General features: G+C 42.9%; 3 protein-coding genes and 1 non-coding gene across 6 annotated transcripts in view; 2 read left to right on the top strand and 2 right to left on the bottom strand.

The window, feature by feature from the left end:
- LDLRAD3 (low density lipoprotein receptor class A domain containing 3) overlaps nt 1–25,812 on the bottom strand; it is an 852,030-nt gene that overhangs the window by 548,451 nt on the left and 277,767 nt on the right. The window lies entirely within an intron of this gene.
- Nucleotides 4,839–5,002, top strand: LOC132534095 (U1 spliceosomal RNA). The gene has a single exon (XR_009545783.1). It is a non-coding gene; the product is annotated as a U1 spliceosomal RNA (small nuclear RNA).
- Nucleotides 7,776–8,237, top strand: LOC103112415 (large ribosomal subunit protein eL30-like). The gene has a single exon (XM_007521838.2). It carries the CDS (start codon nt 7,849–7,851, stop codon nt 8,194–8,196), a length of 348 nt encoding a protein of 115 aa, XP_007521900.2. The 5' UTR covers nt 7,776–7,848; the 3' UTR covers nt 8,197–8,237.
- PAMR1 (peptidase domain containing associated with muscle regeneration 1) overlaps nt 9,037–25,812 on the bottom strand; it is a 92,934-nt gene continuing 76,158 nt past the window's right edge. Inside the window, exons 7-11 of the mRNA XM_007521823.3 lie at nt 24,445–24,657; nt 20,759–20,825; nt 14,242–14,474; nt 11,301–11,596; nt 9,037–10,114 (exon numbers count right to left, since the gene is read on the bottom strand). Coding sequence (XP_007521885.1) covers nt 9,578–10,114; nt 11,301–11,596; nt 14,242–14,474; nt 20,759–20,825; nt 24,445–24,657 — 1,346 coding nt within the window. The 3' untranslated portion in view covers nt 9,037–9,577. The remainder of the gene's footprint in view (nt 10,115–11,300; nt 11,597–14,241; nt 14,475–20,758; nt 20,826–24,444; nt 24,658–25,812) is intronic.

The following is a 25,812-nucleotide window of genomic DNA, read 5'->3' on the forward strand; positions in this document are numbered from 1 at the left end:
GATATCTCCTGCATCGTTTACAATTCTATTAATTTGATTCTTCTCTCTTTTTTGTTTGGTGAGTCTGGCTAGGGGTTTGTCAATTTTGTTTAATCTTTCAAAGAACCAACATTTGGCTTCATTGATCTTTTGTATGGTTCTTTTATTTTCGATGTTGTTTATTTCTGCTCTAACTTTAGTGATTTCTGTCCTTCTGGTTGCTTTAGGGTTCCTTTGTTCCTCTTCCTCTAAGTCCTTGAGGTGTGTAGTAAGGTCGTTCATTTGGGCTTCTTCTTGGTGTTTAATATGTGATTGTATGGCTATAAGTTTCCCTCTCAGTACTGCTTTCGCTGTGTCCCAAATATTTTGATAGGTTGTGTCTTCATTTTCATTAGTTTCCAGGAACATTTGAATTTCCTGTTTGAGTGAGTCTCTGACCCAGTGGTTCTTAAGGAGCATGTTGTTTAGTTTCCAAATTCTATGTCTTTTAATAATTTTCCGTTTGTTGTTAAAAGTTAGTTTTACTCCACTGTGGTCTGAGAAGATACTTGGGATGATTTCAATGCTCTTGAATTTATTGATGCTGTCTTTGTGGCCTAACTTGTGGTCTATCCTTGAGTATGTGTTGTGTGGATTTGAAAAGAAGGTGTATTCCAGTTTTTTGGGGTGGAGGAGTCTGAAAATGTCCAAGAGGTCTAGTCTGTCAATCTCTTCATTCAATTCTCTTGTGTCTTTATTGGTTCTCTGCTTTGTTGATCTGTCTAAGTGTGAGAGTGGGGTATTGAAGTCTCCCACTATTATTGTATTACTATTGATGTATTTTTGAAATTCTTTCAGTAGGTGTTTAATGTATTTAGATGGTCCCTCGTTGGGTGCATAGATGTTAATAATTGTTAAGTCTTCTTGGCTGATTGATCCTCTAATCATTATGTAATGTCCTTGCCTCTCTTTTATTACTTTATTTAATTTAAAATCTATCGTGTCTGAGATGAGAATGGCTGTTCCTGCCCTTTTTTGTGGACCGTTAGCCTGTATGATAGTTTTCCATCCTTTCACTTTAAGTCTGTGTTTATCTTGTTGTGACAGATGGGATTCTTGCAAGCAGCATATGGTTGGGTTATGTTTTCTGATCCATCCCCCCACCCTGTGCCTTTTGATGGGTGAGTTTAAGCCATTGACATTTATTGATATTATGGATTTAATGTATTGTAGTGCCATTGTTCTAAAAAACGATTTGTTTACTCTGATATATTACAAGTATTATAGTGATGTTCTTGTTTATAAGAGGTCTTTTAGTACCTCTTTCAGGGCCGGCTTGGTGATAGTTGCCTCCTTTAACTGTTGTTTGTCTAAGAAGGTTTTGATCCCTCCATCTAGCTTGAATGAAAGTCTAGCAGGATATATTATCCTTGGTTGAAACCCTTTTTCATTCAGGGCTCGATAGATATCTTGCCACTCCCTTCTGGCTTTTAGAGTTTGAGTTGAGAAATCTGCAGAAAGTCTTATGGGTTTTCCCCTGTATGTGACTTTTTGTTTCTCTCTTGCAGCCTTTAGGATCCTTTCTTTATCCTTACTTCTTCTCATTGTGACTATGATGTGTCTTGGTGTTTTCAGGTCTGGGTTGATTCTGTTTGGTACTCTCTGGGCCTCTTGCACCTTGATATCCTTTCTGTTATTCAGGTCTGGGAAATTTTCTTGTATTATTTCCTCTAGAATGTTTGCTTCCCCTTCCTCTCTTTCTTCCTCTGGCAGGCCAATTATACGAATGTTACTTCTTTTGAGATCATCCCATATGTCTCTGTTGTTGTTTTCAGTGTCTCTCAGTCTCTTTTTAAGCTCTTTCACCTCTTTCTTAGTTTTCTCTAACTCATCCTCTGTCTGACTAATTCTGTTTTCTGCTTCTGTTAGTCTGCTTTCCCTTGCCTCAGCTTCTTTCTTCATTACAGCTATTTCAGCTTTCAGTTCTCTAATTGTCTCCAGATAATCAGTATTTTCCTTGGGGGTCTCAACTGTTGTTTCCCTAATACTGCCATTCCTTTCCTCCAATGTTGTTTTCATTTCTGTGATTAATAAGTTTATTATTGCTTGCATACTTATCTATGGTTACTTCTGACTGATTTGTGGTTTCTTCTGAGCTCTTGTCTTCATTCATTGGGGTAGCAGTTTTATTTGTTTTTAATCTACCCATTTTTTTTATTTATGTGTTTCTCTCTCTCTTTTTTTTAATGCTCTGTTGTTCCTCAGTTGTTGTGTTTTGAGCACAAGTAACACTGTACTAAATACCTTTATGACAATTGCACTCACCAACCTCCGGAATTACAGTAGCAACTGAAGTAAGTATTGAAGGAGTTTAATCGTTACCAGTTAGCCAAACAATTTCTCCAGTCCGTGAAAAAATAGTAACCAAATCCCAGTGAAGAAAGAGAAAAGAAAGAGAGGATAGCAAGAATATACAGTTATGCAAATCTACTATCCAGTGTATATTCTAGGGGTAACAAGAGTGTAAAGGGAACTAGAGCAGAGATACACACATAGAGAGTCCACTCTGGGTCAGATTTCTTCCCCAAAGTAATTCACAAATTCAGAAAGACAAAGAAGAAAGAAGTGTATGACAAGATAAAAAATAAATAAATAAAAAATAAAAAAAGAGATAGAGAGAGATAAGAGAGAGAAAAGGGAGAAGATAAGAAGGGTTGTAATTAAAGAGCAGTGCGAGGAACTTCCCAAATGTGTATCAGTGAGTTTTTAAAAAAAAAAAAAAACCCTGTTTGGTGGTATGGGGTATCCTGCTAGTAGCTGGTCCCAGGCACTGCTTATGGGGGGGGGGGGGGGGGCGGCAGGAAGGATGTATGCTTGAAAATTAAAAGGAAGAAAAAAGAATTTTTTTCCCCTATTCTAATTCTTAACCCAAATTAAGTTATAGACACCTCCTTGGTATGACCGCTATGGCCCCTTATTGGCTGGCCTGCTAAAGGCAGAAAATCCTATTGTTTACAGGAGATGTGTCCGGAGCTCAAAGGCTAGCCGCTTCTCCGTCCGCCATCTTCCGGGAAACCCCCCCCCTCCAGAGTTTTTTAAAGGATTTCTCAAAAATGAAAACTAGCTCCAAATCCTTTGATCCAATGAGAGCTATACTCAAGAAGTCTTTGGATCTGCTCTCAGGGTCGCGGTGGACCCTAGAGACTCCCAAGAGAAAGCCCCCGAGCTAAAGTGCTCTCTCCGGGTCCTCTGCCCGCCGCGCTCTGCAACTGGCAGAGGAGCTGCCTTCCTGGGCGGGCGGAGGACAATGCCCGGCGCACTCTCCTTGCCTGGCGCCCTGGGAATTCTGGAGCCCCGCTAGTCCGTGTCACCTTTACTCTAATTCTTAACCCAAATTAAATTGTACTCACTTTTTGGTGTCACCCTTTATTAACTGGCCTGCTAAAGTCAGAAAACCCTACCGTTGGACGATGCGGTCAGAGCGCTCGCTGTCAGCGACTTCTCAGGCCGCCATCTTCCTCTCCCTCCCTGTCCATATATATTTTTAAACTTTTAAAAAAATTTTTAAATTTTTTCCCTTTTGTTGCCCTTGTTGTTTATTGTCGTTGTTGTTATTGCTGTTGTTGGATAGGAGAGAAATCGAGGACGGGAAGACAGAGAAGGGGAGAGAAAGATAGACACCTGCAGACCTGCTTCACCACCTGTGAAGCGACTCCCCTGCAGGTAGGGAGCTGGGAGCTTGAACCCGGATCCTGATGCGGGTCCATGTGCTTTCTGCCATGTGCACTTAACCCACTGTGCCACTGCTCAGCTCTCATTTGTCCACATTTATACATAGTTTCCCCTTCTTTTTTCTGATTCAATCCTCTCTTCCCCTCTAAGCCACTCATAGCATCTTAGCTACCTCCATATGTCCCTCTCCTTTTTCTTCTCTCTCTCTGGGTGTTGATGGAACTGGAGTGCAGAGTCCTCTTATCTTCATCCTATCACTTCTCCCCCACTGGGAGTATGGATCAAGGTTGTTTATGGGGAGCAGAAGGTAGGAGTTCTGGCTTCTGTAATTGCTTCTCCGCTGGACATGGGCATTGATAGGTCGAACCATACCCCCAGCCTATTTCTATCTTTCCCTAGTGGGCCAGAGCTCTGGAGAGATGAGGGTCTAGAACACATTGATGAGGTCATCTGCCCAGAGAAGTCGGGGTGGAGTCATGCTAACATCTGCAGCCTGGTGTCTGGAAGGTGGCATGACCTAAGTTAAGACAAAATGGTTGGGGAGTCAGGCTGCAGCGCAGTGGTTAAGTGCAGGTGGCGCAAAGCGCAAGGACCAGAGTAAGGATCCTGGTTTGAGCCCTGGCTCCTCACCTGCAAGGGAGTCGCTTCACAGGCGGCGAAGCAGGTCTGCAGGTGTCTATCTTTCTCTCTCCCTCTCTGTTTTCCCCTCCTCTCTCCATTTCTCTCTGTCCTATCTAACAACGACGACATCAATAACTACAACAACAATGAAAAACAACAAGGGCAACAAAAGGGAACAAATAAATACATATTTTTTTTAAATAAAAGACAAGATGGTTAATGAACAGAAACCAAAAAAGTAGGATCAGAGCAGATGAGATTAGGGATTTTAGCATGGAAGAAAGCTAGGAGAACCATTTTAGGTGTGTTTTGGGGGGCATGAAACTATAGTAGTTTTGCTTGAGTTTGGTAGATAGTCTGAGGTTGGATAGGAATATTGTCTGGGAGAATGGTGTCAGAGTAGAGAAAAGGGCTAGAAAGTTGTACTAGGGAAGGGAGTAGCTCCATTCTTCGAAAAAAAATTATATGGCTAAAATTAACTATCTCCATACACCTGCTCCAGGGCCCATATATAAATACATATTTATATACTTACCTGGCAGGGGAGATACCATGATCACGAAGGTGGTTTTCCCAGGGCGAGGCTTATCCATTGCACTCCGGATGTGCTGACCCCTGCGATTTCCCCAAATGTGGGAAACTCGACTGCATAATTTGTGGTAGTGGGGGACTGCGTTCGCGCTCTCCCCTTTAAAAAAATACATATTTATATTTACTTGATCTCCATCTTTATATCCAGCTTTCCTTGCCAACTGTAATCATGGCAGATTTCAGGTCTAACATCAGATGCAATAACAATAACTTCATAGTCTTTTTTATCAATGCCCATGACTGTATGTGACCATTGCAATACCTTTTTTTTTTTTACTTTCAGGGTTACTGCTGGGTATCGGTGCCTGCACCACAAATCCACTGCTCCTAGTGGCCATTTTTCCATTGTTGTTGTTGCTGCTGCTATTGTTGGGTAGGACAGAGAGAAATTGAGAAAGGAAGGGAAGACTGAGAGGGGGAGAGAAAGATAGACACCTGTTTCACCACTTCTGAAATGACCCCCCTGTAGGTGCAGAGCTGGGGGCTCAAACTGGAATCCTTGCATGGGCCCTTGCGTTTCACACTTTGTGTGCTTATTCATGTGTGCTACTACCCAGCCTACATGCCGGGATAGCCTGAGGGTACTTCTTCCCGAGCTAGTGCTCTCTGGGTTGGAGAGAACTCAACTGGAGCTGATCTAGGCTGCTGCGTGGGCGTGGGAAAGGGATCAGGAACTCGTGCCGCACTAACTTCGCAGGAGATACACTCTGGAACTCTTGGAGCCGGAAAGCAATTTCCAAGTGTCTTTAATCAGAAGAGCAGCTGTTTTTATACTTTCCAAGTAGGGTGGAAACAGGATGTGATATAGAGAGGGTGGAGAGAAAAGTGACTGGTGAAAATCAGAGTGTGACAAGGAGGGGGCGGAGCAGGCGAGAATCCTATCTCTGAACCACCAATGCCCTGGAGGGAGTGCTTTATGTAAATGTAAAAGTGATTTATGTAAATAGACCAAAGCTTTGAATGGGATCAATAAATCCCTATATAGGCATATGGTTAAGCAGAAGCCAGGGGGAGGTGGCATACTACCCAACACCTACACAATGCTTTATCTTGTTTGGCTCTTATAGACTCTGATCCTTTGGAAGGAGAAAAAAAAAAAACAAAACTTGACTGATAGACATTACAGATTTCCAGCTGAAAGGAGGTCTCTCTTTGGAGTTGTGTCTCTCTATTCTAAGATTCAAGGGGAAAGTTTTAAAAAGAAGACCCCTACAGCACCAAATAGAAACAAGGGAAAAACTTGGTGCATTTAAGTGCTGCTTGACCCATGAGATCAGTCTAGAGTCATAAAATGTATGGGTTTGGCAAACGACCAGATGTTGTTTATTAAGCATCCAGAGGTGATATCATCAAGATTTGGGACTGTGTCCAACTTCTGAGGAGTTCCAAGTCATAGCTGAAGTGATACAAATGTAAACCAACTTTCAGTAGTAACTTAAAAATGGAACATGATACTGAGAAGTAAAAGGGGCATCAAGAAAGTGGGAACATGATGGCCCAGGGGGATAAGTCAGGAGAATTATAAAAGGCAGCATATGGGCTACATGTGATCCTGGGCTACAGAGAGAGGCACATCGAGAAGTTTTGTGGGGCTGTGTCCACCTGAATAGACCTACTCACAGGTATTATGGGCATCAAACTATATGCTATGTGCCATGTTTAATCATCACAGCTGCCATAAAAGACATGTTAATCACAATTGATGAAGTGAGCTAAGGAGTTTAGGTAATCTAGGTCATCTAGGAAGGAACTTGAAAGACAGGAATTTTAATTAGGATTCCTTTGATCTGACTTTCACACTACTTCTCAAGATCTAAGTTAGACAAAACAAAACAAACAAACAGACAAAAACTCTGAGTAACCTGATAAATACCTGTCAAGTTTAATGATTTAGACCCATTCAAGGTTTGGAATGACCATAGTTCTGATCAACATCTTGATAGCAAAGTCCATCAAAAACCTGCAGCTCTCCAATTCCCAATTCATTGCAGTGGTGGTTTGATTAATATTTGTTTTAACCTCACAAATATTGGAAATTTGTGACTTCAAAGTCGATAACTGATATTTCATTCCTACATTAAGCTACAAGGGTATAGTGGTCAGGGGAAGAATGGGCATGTGAATTATGGAAAACCCCAAGAAAGCCTGACAAAAGAGAAAGTACCAGGAATTCTCTTTTGGCTCAGGGAATTCTATACAGACATGTAGATGGAGAGGCAAGTCAAGAGGCAAATATGGCCTGACGTCTGTCTTGGGGGTGAGGGAGTAGTGTCCTTGAACTGGAAGTCTTCTGATAAAGGAAGAGTAATGTGCCTTTCTGGGTTGATAGGACATAGATGCCTTCTAAGATATCCTCTGTCAACCCTAGGTTTGCTTTCAGAAGGTACAGAAAAGATCCAGACATTCCTACAAACCCCTGAGAGAGGAGTACAAGGAGATCACCAAGAGGCTGAATGGCCAGCTGCCAGAGAAGTTTAACCATCACTGTCACAGTGAGGGCAGAATGTACCCAAAGGTCAAAAAGGAGACATGCCCAGATCTTAGAAGCACCAGTGCCAGGCAGGGCTGTGAAGAAGCCAAATCATCAGGGTCTCAGACAAGCAGAGGGTATATAACATGACTTACAGTAGCTACCCCCAATATCAACTTCAGTAAAATGCCTAGGAATAGGGAAGAACCAGCATATACATCCAAGAACCAGCAGGATCTCAGAGTCTGATGCATCTAGACATGTGAAGTCCTCTAGCACCATGACACCCTCTTGAAGAAAAGAAAATGGGTGAGCAGAGTACAGAAGAAAAAATGAAAGAGTGAACACTCCTCCCCCTAAATTAAAAATATCTGAAAATATTACTTCAAGAATTACATTACTTTGGCCTTTCTCTCTCCCCGGCCATCTTGGCGGCTGCTCTTGGTTGGGGGCCGTCCCGCACCTAAGGCAGGAAGATGGTGGCCGCAAAGAAGACGAAAAAGTCGCTGGAGTCCATCAACTCGAGGCTCCAGCTGGTGATGAAAAGCGGGAAGTACGTGCTGGGATACAAGCAGACTCTGAAGATGATCAGACAAGGCAAAGCCAAGCTGGTCATCCTAGCCAACAACTGCCCAGCCTTGAGGAAATCAGAAATTAAGTACTATGCCATGTTGGCCAAAACTGGTGTTCATCACTACAGTGGCAATAATATTGAATTAGGCACAGCATGTGGAAAATACTACAGAGTCTGCACACTGGCCATCATTGATCCAGGTGATTCTGATATCATCAGAAGCATGCCAGAACAGACTGGTGAAAAGTAAATGATGCAAGATTTTTCTGTAATAAAGTATGAAGAGGTTTTTTTAAAAAAAGAATTACATTACTTTGAACTCAAGTTTTCTTATCACTGTTCAGTGGGGTAGGAGCATTTGAAAGGGGAGTAAGGTTTGAAGAAAATGCACAAATTGGGAGTCGGGCGGTAGCACAGCAGGTTAAGCACACAAGGCACAAAGCACAAGGACTGGCGTAAGGATCCCAGTTCGAGCCTCCGGCTCCCTACCTGCAGGGGAGTCACTTCACAGATGGTGAAGCAGGTCTGCAGGTGTCTATCTTTCTCTCCCCTTCTTTGTCTTCCCCTCCTCTCTCCATTTCTCTCTGTCCTATCCAACAACGATGACATCAATAACAATGACTACAACAACACTGAAAAACAAGGGCAACAAAAGGGAAAATAAATAAATAAATATAAAAAAAGAAAATGCACAAATTGTAGAAAATAGCCAATTTCCATTTCTTAGCATATCTCAATCTAGTGTTAGTGAGTGCTGGATTCCAATTAAGATGCCTTGAGAATAGATTATGAAAATTAACAAAGGCCCCAGAGTAAGCCTTTATACTAAAGAGGACCCTAGACTCAGATAATTTCTGGCATTTCCCTCTGCTTGTGACATATCTGCTAATATCAATATTCCTCCATTTCACCCCCAACCCCCAGCCATGACTGAGAAAACTTCAAGAGTTAGTACTAAAAGGTGACTCTGGCTTTCCCATGTACATTATATAGGAAGTATTTCTTTGGTATCTATTTTAGAGGACTGTCACCAGCCCCAATGTACATGGTTACCACCAAAGCAGCAAGCAGGAATTAGAGTCATAACATGTTTGTTCTGTGGGCTATAAGCCAGCCCTCATTTTATTAAAATGTGTACAGGGGATTAGGGAGGAAAAGAAGTACATTGCACTGTGGCAGTGAACGTTGAAGCCAATCCCACACTGAAGCTGTACTTGTAATCGATTTGTATGATCAGTTGTACAGAACATCCTGTTATATTCTTGCAGTCCACTTTTTGACACTTGGTCTGGCTGGAGACCTGGAGGAGACATCATGGAACCCAGAGCATCTGGCCATTCTTCTTTTCACCAGTGCTGAACATGGACTTCTCACCTCAGAAAGGCAGTGTGAAAGCTACCAGGTTGAGTGGAGAACATTTTTCTGTTGTTTATATGGTCTTTCTTGAAGAAACTCAGTTCTTCAAGTCCTGGCCTGGTATGTCAGTGGCCTTCCAGAAAGTAAGCTCTGCTCACACTCTGCTGACATGGGGCCTGAAGACTGAAGCCCCGGCACAGCACAGATACACCATGGCCCGTGCAACACAAACATTCAGGTGGACGCACAGAGTAGTTTCTCCAGGGCCTCAAGACTCATTTCATGTTTCTCTCTATCCAGTCTTTAAAAGGCAGCACCTTGGTGAAGGCTGTGGAAAGGCTGTGGCTGCAGGTTTTGTCATAACTCCAATTGACCAGACCCACCAGATGCCAACGTGGCTCTGGGGATACCCGGCCCGGGAAGGACACAGCAGCAATGCCCCCCGTCTCTGCAGTGCAGATGTTGGAAGGGGAACTGGGGTCATGGGTTGCACAGAACATGTTGTCCGTGACACTCACTGGTACACCGTGGTCTTCATGCTGCTCCTCACATAGCAGCGAGTCCACCACCTTAACCACCCCTGAGCGCAGCATGTCATTCTTGAAGCCAGGGCTGCTCACGTCAGCCAGGACATCCCAGCCAGCCACGGTGATGCGGGACTCCTGGAAGGAAGTGCTGAGGTCTCGAGCAGCTGCCAGGCAGATGGGCTGCACACGGGTGCTGATTCGAGCCTTGTCCAAGAGCTTCAAGATGGCGATGTCTGAGTCAAGTAGGATGGGGTCATAATTGGGATGCAGGATGACTGCAGAAATCTACAGACATAAGGAAAGAATGGGCATCAGTGGTGAGCAGATGACTCCACAGTTAAATATGAACAGGCAAGTGCTGCGGGGAGAACATGCCTAAAAGACACCAATAATTATAGGTAGACACTTTGCTCATGGGTCAGAGAGTGAAACTGATCTATTTCCAGAGCTGCTAACTGAAGTGTATGTTGGGGCTGGAGGGAGGGGGAGTCTCACTGGTAATGTAAAATGACTGGAGTGAATAGGCAAGGCTGCAGAGAAGGAGAGAACATAGTCTGTTAAAAGCGGGAAGTTGTGGGGCAGAGGTAGGTGGGGGCTCAGGAGGAGAGCACCTGCCTTACAGGTGTGACACCATGGGTTCAGTTCCTAGCACTGCAATCAAGCATGAGAGCTCAACAGTAGATGAACACTTGGATGGTTGACTGGGTGGATGCACATGTAGTATGCCATTCACTGGGGATAGAAACAGCCCTGAAAAAGGCACTGGATAGGTAGAGAGAGGGATTCTGAATTGATTAGGAACCTCTTAGATAAGATTCCCCATGTTCTTGAAGAATACCCAGCACAAGCTCTAACAAAATAGTTGGTGAATTTTTGATGACCATGCTAACAAATGACATTTATTATTTTTCCCTTCTTATTTTTTTCCCCTTTTTTGGCCAAAGCACTGATAAGTTCTGGTTTATGGTGGTGTGGGGGATTGAAACTGGGAACTCAGTGCCTCAGGCATGAAATTCTTTTGCATAACTTTTATGCTATCTCTCCTGTCCCACTACTTTTTTTTAAAAAAATAACTAAAGGGAAGAAGAGTCCTTAGTCTTTTTAGATACTCCTTTAAAAAATATTTATTTATTATTGTATGGAGACAGAGAGAAATTGAGAGGGGATGGGGAGATAGAGAGGGAAAAGAGACAGAGAGACACCTGCAGCTCTACTTCACCACTTGTGAAGCTTGCCCCCTGCAGGCGGGGAGCAGGGGCTTGAACTTGGGTCTTTGCACACTGTAGTGTATGTGCTTAACCAGGTGTGCCACCACACCTGACCCCTGTTCCTTTCTAGAAACTGTGACTGTGCAGAAGTGGGCACTTGCTCCATGCCAAGTTCAGTTGATAAGACTGGCACAATCACCACTCTTGGTGCTTGGAGCTTTCTGAGTCAGGTACCCACACTCCAGGAGGCAGCCCCTTCTCACCCGAAGGCTCTGGATGGTCTTCTCATCCCGGTCATCATCCCGGTAGAATTTCCCCAGGATGACTTTGAGGTCTGCTGTCTTGATCATGGTGACCTTCCCCAGCTCGGTGACACAGTGGGCAGCCACTACCACAGTGCGCTCATTCACCAGGGCACCACTGCAGACCAGGAACCAGCCATCCTTGTGCATGTTGCCACTACTGTGCACTCCACTGGTCCTCCTGTAGATGGCTGTCTGCCACGGCCAGCGCATCTCTTGGCTCTTGGGAACAGTGCCATTCTCAGTTTTCCCACAGACTGTGGAGAGAGCACCAGTAAGAGGAACTCAGGCCTTCCCATCAACAGAGGAACATGTCACACAACCAAGAGAGCATACATCTGCAGAGATGGCTCATGAGTTTGATTATTGCTCAACTATGGTCTCTTTCTACCACCTCTCTCATCACAAATTAAATAAATCTTTGAGGGAGAAAAAAAAGACCTTATTTCAGAGATTCATGTACATCTCACCTGTTTTTCTTTTCCCTTTACATTTTTTAAATATTTATTTATTTATTCCTTTTTGTTGCCCTTGTTATTTTATTGTTGTAGTTATTGTTGTTATTGATGTCGTTGTTGTTGAATAGGACAGAGAGAAATGGAGAGAGGAGGGAAGACAGACAGAGAGAAAGATAGACACCTGCAGACCTGCTTCACCACTTGTGAAGTGACTCCCCTGTAGGTGGGGAACCGGCTGGCTTGAACCGGGATCCTTACGCCGGTCATTGTGCTTTGAGCCACCTGCGCTTAACCTGCTGCACTACTGCCTGACACCCAGTAAAGTTTACATTTTAATAAGCTATCTTGACATAGCTGGCAGGAAAGTGTAGGTTTAAGACTTGAGATTCATTATCACAGACACAATCAATAGGACTCTGGGCAAGCTGCCTAATCTCTTGATGTGCTCGGTCTTCTTGCCTGTAAGATGGATATAATAATAATAGTCTCGGGAGTTCTTGAGGAGACTGGGTGAGATGTAAAAAGACATATGTAAAAAGTTAGACTCAAAATACAACTACTACAATAAATAGACCACAATCATTTAAGCCATATTGTTTTCTTTTACAGAGAGGATGAAAACAACAGCTTAATAGGTTCAAGGGCTTATTCTACAACAAAGGAGAAAACTCAGCCTTGTTCCATGTACCAGCTCGTATGCTTGAGGCCCTACAGGTCCCAGGTCCAATCCTTGGCATCGCTTTATACCAGAGCCTAGCAATGCTCTGGTCTGTTCTCCCTCTCCCTCTCCCTCTCCCTCTCCCTCTCCCTCTCCCTCTCCCTCTCCCTCTCCCCCTCCCCCCCTCTCTCTCCCCTCCATCCCTCTCTCCCTCCCTCCCTCACTACAAATAAAGTAAATCCTTTTGAAAAAGACTTTAGGGTTCAGGTGGTGGCACACCTGGTTGAGCGCATGTATTACAATGCACAAGGACCCAGATTCGAGCCCCCGTCTCCACTTGCAGGGGGAAGCTTCATGAGTGGCGAAGCAGGGCTGCAGGTATCTCTCTGTATCTCTCCCTCTCTATCACCTCCTTCCCTCTTGATTACTGGCTGTCTCTATCCAATAAATAAAGATAATAAAAAAATTTTTTTTAAAGAAAAAGACTTTATTCCAGAGATTCCCATATATTAACTCAGTAATCACCATCACAACTGTACAGGTAATAGACACTTCAACACCTTATTAATAATAATTTCTTAAGTAACACCATTGGATGATGAACATGGAAACTGGGGTAACTAGAGTAATCAAGATGACATAACTAGATCTTTGACACCTTCAATCCCTTCCTCATCTGGTGCTTAATGGTCGTTCTTGTCCTCTTCTCCCAAATTAATATGATAGAACTAGTCACAAGAAAATATGCTCCCCCTCAAAAAAAAAGTATCTAAGATTTACTAAGTTGCTTTCTCTTGGGTTAAGGGGTTTCAGCTAAAGGAAGTAAGTGATAAAGCAGGGTGAGGGTACACCCAGCTGAGTGCATGTGTTACCATGTGTAAGGACCCAGGTTCAAGTGCCCAGTCCCCACCTGCAGAGAGAAAGCTTCTAGAAGAGTGAAACTGTGCTGCAGGTGTCTCTTTCCCTCTCTACCTCCCCCTTCCCTCTTGAGTCTGTTTCATTTTTAATAAAATATTTATTTATTGGGAGTCGGGCAGTAGCACAGCGGTTAAACGCAGGCGGCACAAAGCACAAGGACTGGCATAAGGATCCCAGCTCAAGCCCCCGGCTCCCCACCTGCAGGGGATTCGCTTCACAAGTGGTGAAGCGGGTCTGCAGGTGTCTATCTTTCTCTCCCCCTCTCTGTCTTCCCCCCTCTCTCCATTTCTCTCTGTCCTATCCAACAACAACAACATCAATAACAACAACAATAATAACTACAATAATAAAACAAGGGCAACAAAAAGGGAAAATGAATAAATAAATACTGAAAAAATATTTATTTATTTTTCCCTTTTGTTGCCCTTGTTGTTTTCTTGTTGTTATTGATGTCGTCATTGTTGGATAGGACAGAGAGAAATGGAGAGAGGAGGGGAAGACAGAGAGGAGGAGATAAAGATAGACACCTACAGACCTGCTTCACCGCCTGTGGAGCGACTCCCCTGCAGGTGGGGAGCTGGACGCTCGAACTGGTATCCTTACTCTGGTCCTTGTGCTTTGCGTCACCTGTGCTTAACCCGCTACTACCCGGCTCCCTTGATTCTGTTTCTACCCAATAAAAAATGAAGAAAGAAATAGGAAATGAGTTCTAACTGTGGATTTTCAGATACCCTCATGCTAGGGAAAGCAGTGGAGAACTACCCGGACAGGGAACTCTTCCCCAACAGTCTTTCACAAGGTTTTTGGCTTTGTATAGGCAGACACAGAAAACAGCAGCTCGGCCAGCCCAAGAAGAGCCCTGACTCACTGGGGACACAGGATGGGGCACGTCCACTCCATTTCCCAGTCCTGAGGCATGTCCGCCGGCTGCTGCCCAGGCGGCGGTAGAAGGGTGAGATGCACTCGTACTGGAGCTGAGTGTGCAGATGCTGGTACCCCTGGGGTAAGTCTCCGAAGGGAAGAACTGGCTTCTTCGTGGGGAGGTCTGGCAGCTTCTGCTTGCTGAAGGCTGAAGAGTACAACTGGTGCAATGGTGTCCCCCTGCATGGAAGCCACAGGCCGAGAGACAGAACAGGATGAGTGAGTCACCAGAGGGCCTTTAGTAGCCACACCAATTTCCATGTAGATATTTGGTTTTTGAGGAAGTGAAAGCAGCTATCTCATTCTCTCACTTTTTATTTTTATCATTGGATAGAGACAGAGAGAAATTGAGGAGGGAGAGGGAGATAGAGAGGGAAAAAGACAGAGAGACACCTGCAGCACTGCTTTATCACTTACAAAGCTTCCCCCCTGTAGGTGGGGACCAGGAGCTTGAACCCGTGTCCTTGCGCACTCTAATGTGTGCGCTTAACCAGGTGTGCCACTGTCTGGTCCCAGTTATCTCATTTTCTATCTCTTCCCCTAACTTCCCTCAATCACTCACACACAGAGGCTGGGAAATGGGACACATGGTTGAATGTACATGTTACAATGTGCAAGGACTCAGGTTCAAGCCCCAAGTCCCCACGTGCATGGGAAAGCTTCACAAATGATAAAGCAGGGCTGCAGGAGTCTCTCACATCCTTCTCTCTCTCTCTTTAATATTTCATTTATTAATGAAAGCAAGAGGAGGAGGAGAGAGAAAGAGAACAAGACATCACTCCAGTATATGTGCTGCCAGGAACAGAAATCAGGACCTCATGCTTGAGAGTCTAACAGTTTATCCACTGTGCAACCTCCTGGACCACTTTCTTGACTCCTTCTCTATCTCCTTTCCCCTCTCAATTTATCTATGTCTCTATCCACTAAATAATAAAAATAAAGGGGTGGGCGGGGGGGACTGGCGGTAGCACACCAAGTTAAATGCACATAGTAAGAAGCACAGGGACCTGCTCAAGGATCCCTGTTTGATTCCCGGCTCCCCACCTGCAGGGAGGTTACTTCACAAGCAGTGAAGCAGGTTTGCAGGTGTCTATATTTCTCTCTCCCTCTTTATCTTCCCCTCCTCTCTCAATTTTTCTCTGTCCTATCAAAAAAAAAAAAACCCTGAAAAACTGGCTACAGTAGCAGTGGATTCCTAGAGCAAAGACAACCCTGTAGGCAAATAAAATAAAATAAAATAAATCGGTAAAAAATCACAAACACACACACACACACACACACACACACACACACACACACACTTCCCTCGATCACTGAGCAAATTCTTTCACAAAACACAAGCTTCATTTTATTCCTCCATTTTCAGCTCTGGCATGCCTCCAGCTGCCTGGGACTTTTTTTTAACAAAGAGAATAATCATCTGACATAATAACTGTTATCTGAAAGGTATGCTCTCGGTGCACACACAAACTAATTATAAAATTAAACAGGAAAGGAAGCTATTAGGAAGGAAAGAAATCTAGGCTCATTTTCCTCTCTAACCATTATCCTAATGGAGCAATATTAGAAATTGACTCGAACTAAACTGTGTTGATACAGTAGCTTGATTCAGCAATTAGCAGATGTAATTAGCACACCTCAGAGAATAGTGCTTTCTCTCAGGGCACATTGATTGGGTGAAAGACGTGGTGTTGTGTGTAAATGGGAAGCTGAAGCCCCCCCTCCTCCCGAGACCACTTGGGAGTCCCCCTTCTCCCGAGACCACTTGGGAGTCTCGAGAGACATGTGCACACATTGGTGAGCTCGTGTTCATTTTACATGGGCTCACAGCAAAACTGGAAAAAAGCTTGAGTTCCTTTATGGTTCTATGACATCATTCCTGTGCAATGAAGGGAGAAGAGAACTCCAGAGAAGTGAGTGAGCAGGTTGCAGGGCACCTGGGTGCTAAGATAGGTTCCACTGTGCTCAGCCATGATTCTTACACCACGCCTACCTGCTGCCTGTATGGTGTTTCATTCACAGAAGACAGTGCTTTCACATTACATTTGATTACATTCAAAGCATCTTCAACTTGCATTTGTTTTTATTATTTTTATTTTTATTTTATTTTTAATTTTTCATTTATTGGATAGAAATAGAAAGTGAGATGGAAGGGGGGAGATAGAGAGGGAGAGAGAAAGAGACTGCTATACCACTCATGAAGCTTCCTCCTCCCTTCTCCTTCCCCCCCCCCCCCACCAGGTGGGGGACCAGGGCTTAAATCTAGGTCTTTGTACATGGTAACATGCATGCTCAACCAAGCACATCACCATCTGGCTCCTTATTATTATTATTTAGACAGAGACAGAGAGAGAGAGAGAGACAGGCAGGCAGACAGACAGACCACAAAACCAAATCTTCCTTCAATACAGTGGGGACCAGACCCAAACCTGGCTCGCACACATGGCAAAGCAGTGCACTACTCGAGTTATTTCTTCAGCCCTTCAGCTTGTTTTTAGAGACAAGCCTGTAGTTATTTTTTTAAGTGTTTCCTGCCTCTTTTTTTTTTTTTACATGCATAACATTCCCCAGATTCCCATTTAACAATACAACCCCCACTATTTCATTCATCATTTTTCATGGACCTGTATTCTCCCCACCCACCCACCTACCCCAGAGTCTTTTACTTTGGTGTAATACTCCAATTCCATTTCAGGTTCGACTTGTGTTTTCTTTTCTAATCTTGTTTTTCAACTTCGGCCTGAGAGTGAGATCATCCCATATTCATCCTTCTGTTTCTGACTTATTTCACTTATTTCTTTTTTTTTAATTAAATTTTTTTTTATTCTTTTATTTTTTAACCAGAGCACTGTCCAGCTCTGGCTTGTGGTAGTACAGGGGCTTGAACCTGGGACTTTGGAGCCTAAGGCATGAGAGTCTGTTTGCATAACCACTATGCTACCTACCCTCCATCTGGGCCTGTAGTTCTAAAAGCTTCTGCACTTGCCAGTAAGCTCCTTTGGTCACTGAAGCTCAGTGCTGCCTCTGGGAAGCCCAGAGAAAGCCCAGCTACTGGAGAAGCATAGTCTCACTCTCACAGCCCATCTTCAAACTGTACTGGTGGTTGGCCTGCTCATCTACCTGAGACACCAGTGGGATATTGAAAAGTATTTTATCAGCCCAAGGCTTCTTCTATAAGATAGTTCCTTAGGGATAATAAGTTTATCTCACTCAGTGGGAAGTCCAGCCCAAGGCAAATCACAGAGATCAGAAAGAGGCATTGGATCCCATGGCCACTGTTCCCACAGAAATGCTTTGCCTGAAAAGGGAATGATAGCAACGGATGGAGACAGCTTGAGGAGCAATGAAAGAATGATGACTATCCTGATCCAGGCACCCTTCAGATGACTTGATCAGAGTTCATGCTCATCGCTAGGACCTACAGCTACTCCTGATAGGTGCTCATATGTGCAAAGCATCATGCACAAGGCTGTTTAGTGCATGAGGAAGCAAACCCAGCACATCTTGAAAATTTTGAGGCCCCTGGATTTGCATCTTAGCTTTTCCACTTATAACAGTGTGACCTTGGACAAGTCACATACTATCTCTGATCCTCTTTTTACCCACCTGTCATAACATGATAATAATAATCCCTACCTCTGGAAGTGTAGTGAAGAATAAATGAGCAGTGCATCTAATGCACTCAGCATAGACTAAACACTCAGCTGATGTTAGTGTTGCTTTTAATTCTTATATCAGAGACAGATGTTCATGATAATCTTTATTTTTCAAAAGAGAAAACTAAAGGTTCAGCAAATGTAGGCACTTGCCCAAGAATACTAAATACAGCCTAAAGAAAGCACCAGATTCAGTACTAAACAAAGCACTAAAGAGAGATGGAACCAAGCCTGGAAACCCGGTTTACCCACCCAACTCATTCATTCAGCAAATTTTTATGGGTGCCTAAGTATTGTTCTAGGCACTAGAGCATCAGCATGAATATAACCAAGTGCTCTTAAACTTGTAACTTTTGTACTTGTTGTGGTGGTAGCAGAAATAGAAGTAGAATGAATGAGCCAAAAGAAAGTAAGACAAGGGGGTGGGGCAGTGGTACACCTGATTGAGTGTATGTGTTATAGTGATCAAGGACCTGGGTTTAAGCACCTGGTCTCTAGATGAAGTTGTGAAGCAGTGCTGCAGGTCTCTTACTCTCTCTCTCTCTCTCTTTCTCTCCCTTTCTATTCCTTCCATTTCAATTCCTGTCTCTACTCAATAAATATATAAATATATAAATAATAAAGGCAACAGGTAGAAATAGATGATAAAATGAAAACTGACAGAGTACTGGGGAAAAGTCAGTTCCATAATCAGATGGAGGTGGGGTAGTTACTTTTAAGGTATTTATTTACTTTATTTTATTTTTCTTTTTTACCAGAGCACTGCACCACTCTGGCTTATACTAGAGTGGAGAATTGAATCTAAGAGATCTAAGAGTTTCAGGAATGAGTCTTTTACATAACTATTTTGCTATCCTTCCTACCCAGGGTGGTTACTTTTAAAAGGGCAATTAGAGAAGGTCTCTCCACCAGGTAGACACTGAGTAGAGAATGGGAGGAAGCAAGGTATTGAGTCACATTGCAATGAAGGGAAAAAAGCTTCCAGAAAGAAGGCACAAATGTAAAGTTTCCAAAGCATCAATGTTCTTGGTGAGGGAGAGAAAAAGCATGGCCACCTATGTGACTAAGCTGGACAGAGTAAGAAGAAATGCTGGAGATTGGCAAACAGGTTTTTAAAATTATTATAATATTTATTATTGTTATTATTTTTACAAAGTAAAATATTCTTTAGTTTGGTGAGTTTTAATTTCTTTTCTTTCTTTTTTTTTTTTAGGATGTATTCTTTTTATTCATTAGATACAGGAAGAAAGAAATTGAAAAGAAAGGGAGAGAGAGAGGAAGAGAGACACCCGCAGCACTACTTCACCATTCATAAAACTTCTCTCCTGAAGTTGGGGATCAGGGGCTTGAACCCAGGTCCTCATATATTATAACATGGACATTCTGTCAGGGACACTACTGCCTGGCCCAGGCCTGGTCAGTTCTCTCTAGCTCCTGGGCCCCACCAACTTCCTCATCTAGTTGGTGATTACCAAGAACATCTTCCTAGTCACAGCTGGCTGCATCTGGTAGGGATGCCATCTCCCCAGAAGCTGCCATAATAGATGTATAGTGTCGGAAATGGGCCCACTGTCCAGGAAGTCCAGGTTATTGTTTCCATGAGAGTGTGAGCAGGTACACCCCAAGCTCTCCCCCTTCCTGGATAGAGACAATGGCAGGTCACCCTAACCTCCTGAACTAATGATGGATGGCTTCTCCAGATGGGGGCTACCTTTCTATACATGCCACTCTGTCCCCTTAAAACAAAGGCCATGGATTACTGTATATGGTCCACTTAAAAACTGCCGCAAATGTCCTGATCTGACTCAATTGCTCCCTCTCTTTCTGCCCTGAAGTGCCTGTAATTTACCCCTAAAGAAAATTGTGTTGTTGAGCTCATGACCAATCCTTACACGATAACTTTCCAGTTGTGATCAAATACTTTGTAGGTCAAGATGTAACTATGCATTGTGTAGCATTGTGTTTAAGTTAATGATGACCTCATCCTTCTTTCTGGGCTATGGGTATATCTGCTTGCATGAATCCCCCTAATAAATGAGATGACCCTCTGAGGCTTCTCTTGGAGCTGTATGAGACTGGTGTGCTTCTCTCCTCTCTGCACATGTCACCCCCGACACACAGAGCCACCCCAGGACTCCCAGGGGGTCTCTCTGACCTCCACCAAACAATGACCGGGGAGGTGGGAGACCCAGAGTGACCCACAGTATAGCACTCTCAGCAAGACCTAATATTAAAAATCAAGTTCCTCAAATATCATCTTATCTCCCACCAGTAATCTACTAAGCTCAATGATCCCATACAATTTGTTCATCTCCCAGTAGTGGCTGCTTCTCGGCTAAGGCAGCTGGCGAATCAGTCCATATAACAAGCCTTCTTATAGTCAGTCAGCATTAGGTTTTTACTCCAAGGAACCCCAGAGTGTCCTTAGTCAAACATAATTGCAGAATGAGGGTCCAGGAAAGAGGGAATATTTCGTTGCCTTTAACAAAGCATTCAGGGGTTGGGCGGTAGTGCAGCGGGTTGAGCGCACGTGGTGTGAAGCGCAAAGACCCGGCATAAGGATCCCAGTTCCAGCCCCTGGCTCCTCACCTGCAGGAGGGTTGATTCACAAGCAGTGAAGCAGGTCTGCAGGTGTCTATCTTTCTCTCCCCCTCTCTGTCTTCCCCTCCTCTCTCCATTTCTCTCTGTCTTATCCAACAATGACCACATCAATAACAACAATAATAACTACAACAACAATAAATAACAAGGGCAACAAAAGGGAAAATAAATAAATATTAAAGAAGCATTCGAGTGTTTCAGCCTCACCTTGTCTGAACTTGCATTGGAAGAACTCTCCGTCTCACAAGGTCTGAGATCTTTGGTTCTCGACAGGCTAGGGAGGAAGATAAAACTGTGTAAAGTTTGTCCACATCAATCCTTTGTATCACTCAGCTTAGATTTATACATTAGCCACTCTTTCTGGACACACAATGCACATTCTTCAATATCTCAGAGATAAGACCTATCAGTAGAGGCACCTGCTGCCTTTCATCTAAATTGAGACCCAGCACTGAAGACCTTAAGAAGAGTAAACACCTCTGAAAAACTGTTTTTCTTCTCTTCTCTTCTCTTCTCTTCTCTTCTCTTCTCTTCTCTTCTCTTCTCTTCTCTTCTCTTCTCTTCTCTTCTCTTCTCTTCTCCTCTCCTCTCCTCTCCTCTCCTCTCCTCTCCTCTCCTCTCCTCTTCTCTTCTCTTCTCTTCTCTTTCCTTTCCCCCCCCAGGGTTATCTCTGGGCTTGGTGCCTGCACTACATATCCACTGCTCCTGGCAGTCATCTTCCCCCCCCCCCATTGTTGTTGCTGCTGCTGCTACTGTTGTTGGATAAGACAGAGAGAAACTGAGAGGAGGGAAAGACGGGGGGTGGGGAAGACACCTGTAGACTTGCTTCACTGCTTGTGAATCAACCTTCCCTGGAGATCAGGAGCCAGGGGGCTCGAACCAAGATCCTTGCCCAGGTCCTTGCATTTTGCACTATGTGCATTTCACTTGGTGCACTACAACCCAGCCCCCTGAAAAACTGTTTCACCAGGGTGAATTGAACAGTGGCAATAAACAGGTGAGAGTTACCTCTTCATATAAGTAGTATTAGCAAACTTGACCAAAACGGAATAAAAGTCAGAGTGGAGGAAATGTGGAAGTGTGTGTGTGTGTGTGTGGGGGGGGGGGGACTGGGGTGGTGGTGGTGAGGAGAAGGAGCTTCATGAGCAGTGCTGCAGGTGTCTATCTTATTTTCTCTATCTTCCCCTTACCTCTCAATTTCTCTGTCTCTAGCAATAAAAATAAAAAGGCTGCTGGGAACAGTGGATTTGTCATGCAAGCACTGAACCCCAGTGATAGTCCCGTTGATTATGGGAATTAATTAACTAATTAATGAATGAATTAGTTAAAATTTTTAAAATGTCAGAGAGCAGGTTCTAAAATGTAGTACAATGTAAGGAATACAAGTTTCTTATTTGAAACCAGCCAGCAATGTTAACCAGGTAAGTTCTGTTTAACTTCACTGTATCCTCCCTCTGCAATTAAGGTTCCTAACAATCATTTGAGGACAACTCAAAGCCTAGTTTAATTTTGTCAAATTCTCTCTTCACAAGTGAAAAGGAACTTTTCCCACCTCACTTTCCCAATCAAGCAGCCAAATTTTGTCTAATTAGCAACCTAGGGAACTTTGGATACATTAATTTGTAAGAGAAGAGTTGACAGAAATCTCCAAGGACATATGTGACACCATTTCCATACTTAATGAAAATAAGAATCAGAGTCTGTGCTGGTTGGGTTGAAAGTTGCTTTTGGCTAAAGTCTAAAGTGATTTATTCCTTTCAGAACTATTTTCTTTCATTCTTTTCCCCATGATTTTGGGTTGTTGACAAACACCCAGAAGGGCAAATGGAGAGCTGAGGCAATTATCTGGATAATCTAGGCCAAGGACATGGTTTTTACTTCCCAGAAAACAGCCATATAATTGTAACCCATTTCTCTCTCCCTTCAAAACAGAGAGGTTGTTGGCCTGGAGTAAGTAGTGGATGGATTCAATAAGAAAATGCATCCTTACGGGCAATCAGTAAGGCTGCAGCTTCTCTTATACCACATTGCATTTTTCTGGTCCTAAATTACCTTTGGAAATAGGTCTCTCAGATTCCCTCACTTTGAGTTACACAATTCTTTTACCTCATCTACACCTCTCTACATTCCCTTTGCCTTCTGATAGAAGTAGCGCCTCTCTTTCACACTTCACTTCTACAAATCTTTCCCATCTTCTAAGACTGGCTCCAATCTTACATAATTACTTCATGAAGCTATCCCTATTCAAGGTAACATTCTGGTTTTGTTCTCTGAACAGATACTACTCACCTTTTCCTGGCATGTTATTTTTTTTATTTATCTTTCACCAGAGCACTACTCATCTCTGGATTATGGCGGTATGGAGGATTGAATCTGGGAGTTGGAGCCTCAGGCAATAAGAGTCTCTTTGCATAACTATTATGCTATCTACCCACACCTTCACTGGCATAGTCTTTTTTTTATTGTTTTTGTACTTATTATTGTTGTTGTTATTGATGTCATTGTTGTTAGATAGGACAGACAGAAATGGAGAGAGGAGGGAAAGACAGAGAGGGGGAGAGAAAGATAGACACCTGCAGACCCGCTTCACCACTTGTGAAGTGACTTGCCTGTAGGTGGGGAGCTGGGGGTTTGAACCGGGATCCTTATGCTGGTCCTTGCGCTTTGTACCACATGCGCTTAATGGGCTGCGCTACCGCCCGACTCCCGGCATAGTCTTTTAATGCTCAAGAATTTAGCAGATTTTTTTTGAAAAAAATTTTAAGTACTATTGTTTTAGAACATCATGAAAGTTTCAAGTGTGCATTGTAAGTCGACATCTATATAAATGGAATTATGATAACCACCAAAAAGCTAGTTTTTGTTCACCTTTGTGCAACAGCTTCCTTTTACTTAGTTACCCAACCACCCTGGTCTTCTTCCTTTAAAAAGATAGTTTATTTATTTATTTATTCATTTATTGAATAAAGACAAAGAGAATAGGGAGTTAGGGAAGGGGGAGAGAAAAAAAGCCTGAAGCACAGCTTCCCTACTTGCAAAGCATCCCCCCTGTAGATGGGGACTAGGGGCTTGAACCTATGTCTTTGTGCAGTGTAATGTGTGCATTTGATAGAGTATGCTACCATCTCCCACTCTTGTTATTTAAAGATGTCTTAAAACATTTTAACATCTCAAGCTTCCGCAACACAGCTTAAAACATCTTCACATCTCAAGCTTCCATGATCTATCTAGTACTTTTTTTTCTGGTATTAATTAATATTGCAGAAAAGTAGATGAAAAGAGGGCTGGCAAACTTTCTCACTTCTTTTTTTAAATTTTTTTTTCACTTCTTCTGTGCACCTGCTTTGCCATGACTACTGTCCAGGTTCAAGCCTGGACCTTCACTGCACTAAGCTTTGTTGTGGTGTTGTGGTGTCTTCCCCTCTCTGTAAGCTGAAACAGTTGGCTCAGAGCAGTGAAGCTTGGTGACAAGAACAACAACAATAACAACAATAAAAGAAGTAAATACATTTAGATATTTGGTACATACTAATTGCTTTGATTCTTCCTTGGGTTTGCATATAGAAAATTCAGCCCTGTCAGCAGATCTTTCCTAAACTGCTCTGATAACTCTAATTACTTTTCTTAATTAAAACAAAATCAGATTAGGATCTGATCTTGTGGAGGTCTGAAAAGGTAGCAAATGATTTTAGTGGTCATTTTCAACTTACAAGTTAACATTATTCTAGTAAGCACTTAACAGAGAGAGACATTTTTCCTCCCAGGGGCTCAGGAAACATGTATAGGAGCTAGGCAAAAACAAAAAACCAAAAACAACCCACAAACAAACAAAAAGAGTCCCAAGTCCAGCAACTTCTCTGAATTCAATAGACTTCCACCAATGTACAAGTTACCTTTTATGCAAACGGGTTGTTTCCCTGACCACTCTCCATTCTGCTGGCAAGTTCTCTTCTCATAGCCACTAAGAACATAGGAGTTGTTACAAAAGAACGACAGGATGGTGCCAATTTTTGCAGAACGCCCATTGATAAGCCCAGGACCCCCTGTTATTTTCTTGTATCCATTGACTGGGCTCCCAGGGTCTGAGCAGTTTTTTTCTTCAAGGACTAAAAATGAAAATAAAGGCAAAAGAGAGTAAAAGTCTGAAGCATTTTAGAACCAAATCTTTTCATGTTTCAATGATTAAAAATAGCAGATTCAAAGGCCGTACCAAGAGAAAGCTCACAGTAGAAAATGCATGTATTAGACATGTCTTCCCTTTGCTTCAACTACTTATTCTTTTTTAAATTTTTAGCTGTTTTTAATATATATATACATACCCTTTTGTTGCCCTTGTTTTATTGTTGTAGTTGTTACTGATGTCATTGTTGTTGGATAGGACAGAGAGAAATGGAGAGAGTAGGGAAAGATAGAGAGGGGGGGAGAAAGATACCTGTAGACCTGATTCACTACCTGTGAAGCGAATCCCCTGCAGGTGGGGATTCAGGGGCTCGAACTGGGATCCTTAAGGCTGGTCCTTGCGCTTTGAGCCATGTGCGCTTAACCTGCTGTGCTACCACCAGACTCCCTAACTACTTATTCTTATACTGAGTATTTCATTCCATACATAAATCATTTGGTGCTACCACTGACTTTCCCAAGAGTACATTAATTTATTTCTCAAACTGTGAGAGCTGGGCTAGCCTGTACAAATTAAATATTCCACCTATATTTTATGATCCGTGTATGGAGGTTATTGTTATCTCAGTGTTGGATTATCATTCAGTTTTCTATTTGCTGTACCCAGAAAGTCAAACTGATTCAAAACAAGAACCTACATATGATATGAATTTATATATGAATTTATATTTTACCTTCAGGAACACAGATGTGTGAAAATTTTTAGCAGAAAAATCCTAGAGAATGATCTAAATTCACAGACAATAAAGCTCCCTTGATCTCCAAATTTAACTTTCCATTTAAGCCCTTAACATCCACTGTAGAGATATGTCTATTCCTTAACTCATGTTGGACAGCTACTTCAAGTAGAAATGGCATCACCAGCTATTCTGAGCACTGAACCGGAGATTAGATATAGCAAGGAAATGCTTGTTCCTTTAGGCAAGTAACATTCAGTATTATATCATAATCTATTTGAGAAAATGTTATGTCCCGGATAGAATAAGGCCCCTGAAGAATTCAACTTTAATTACTGAGTTAGGGTACCAATCACTTTATCAACCTCCCGAGTGTCTTTTTTAATCACCCCCTCTCCACCCCCA

This window comes from Erinaceus europaeus, chromosome 17 (assembly GCF_950295315.1).
Source record: "Erinaceus europaeus chromosome 17, mEriEur2.1, whole genome shotgun sequence".
Lineage (NCBI taxonomy): Eukaryota > Metazoa > Chordata > Mammalia > Eulipotyphla > Erinaceidae > Erinaceus > Erinaceus europaeus.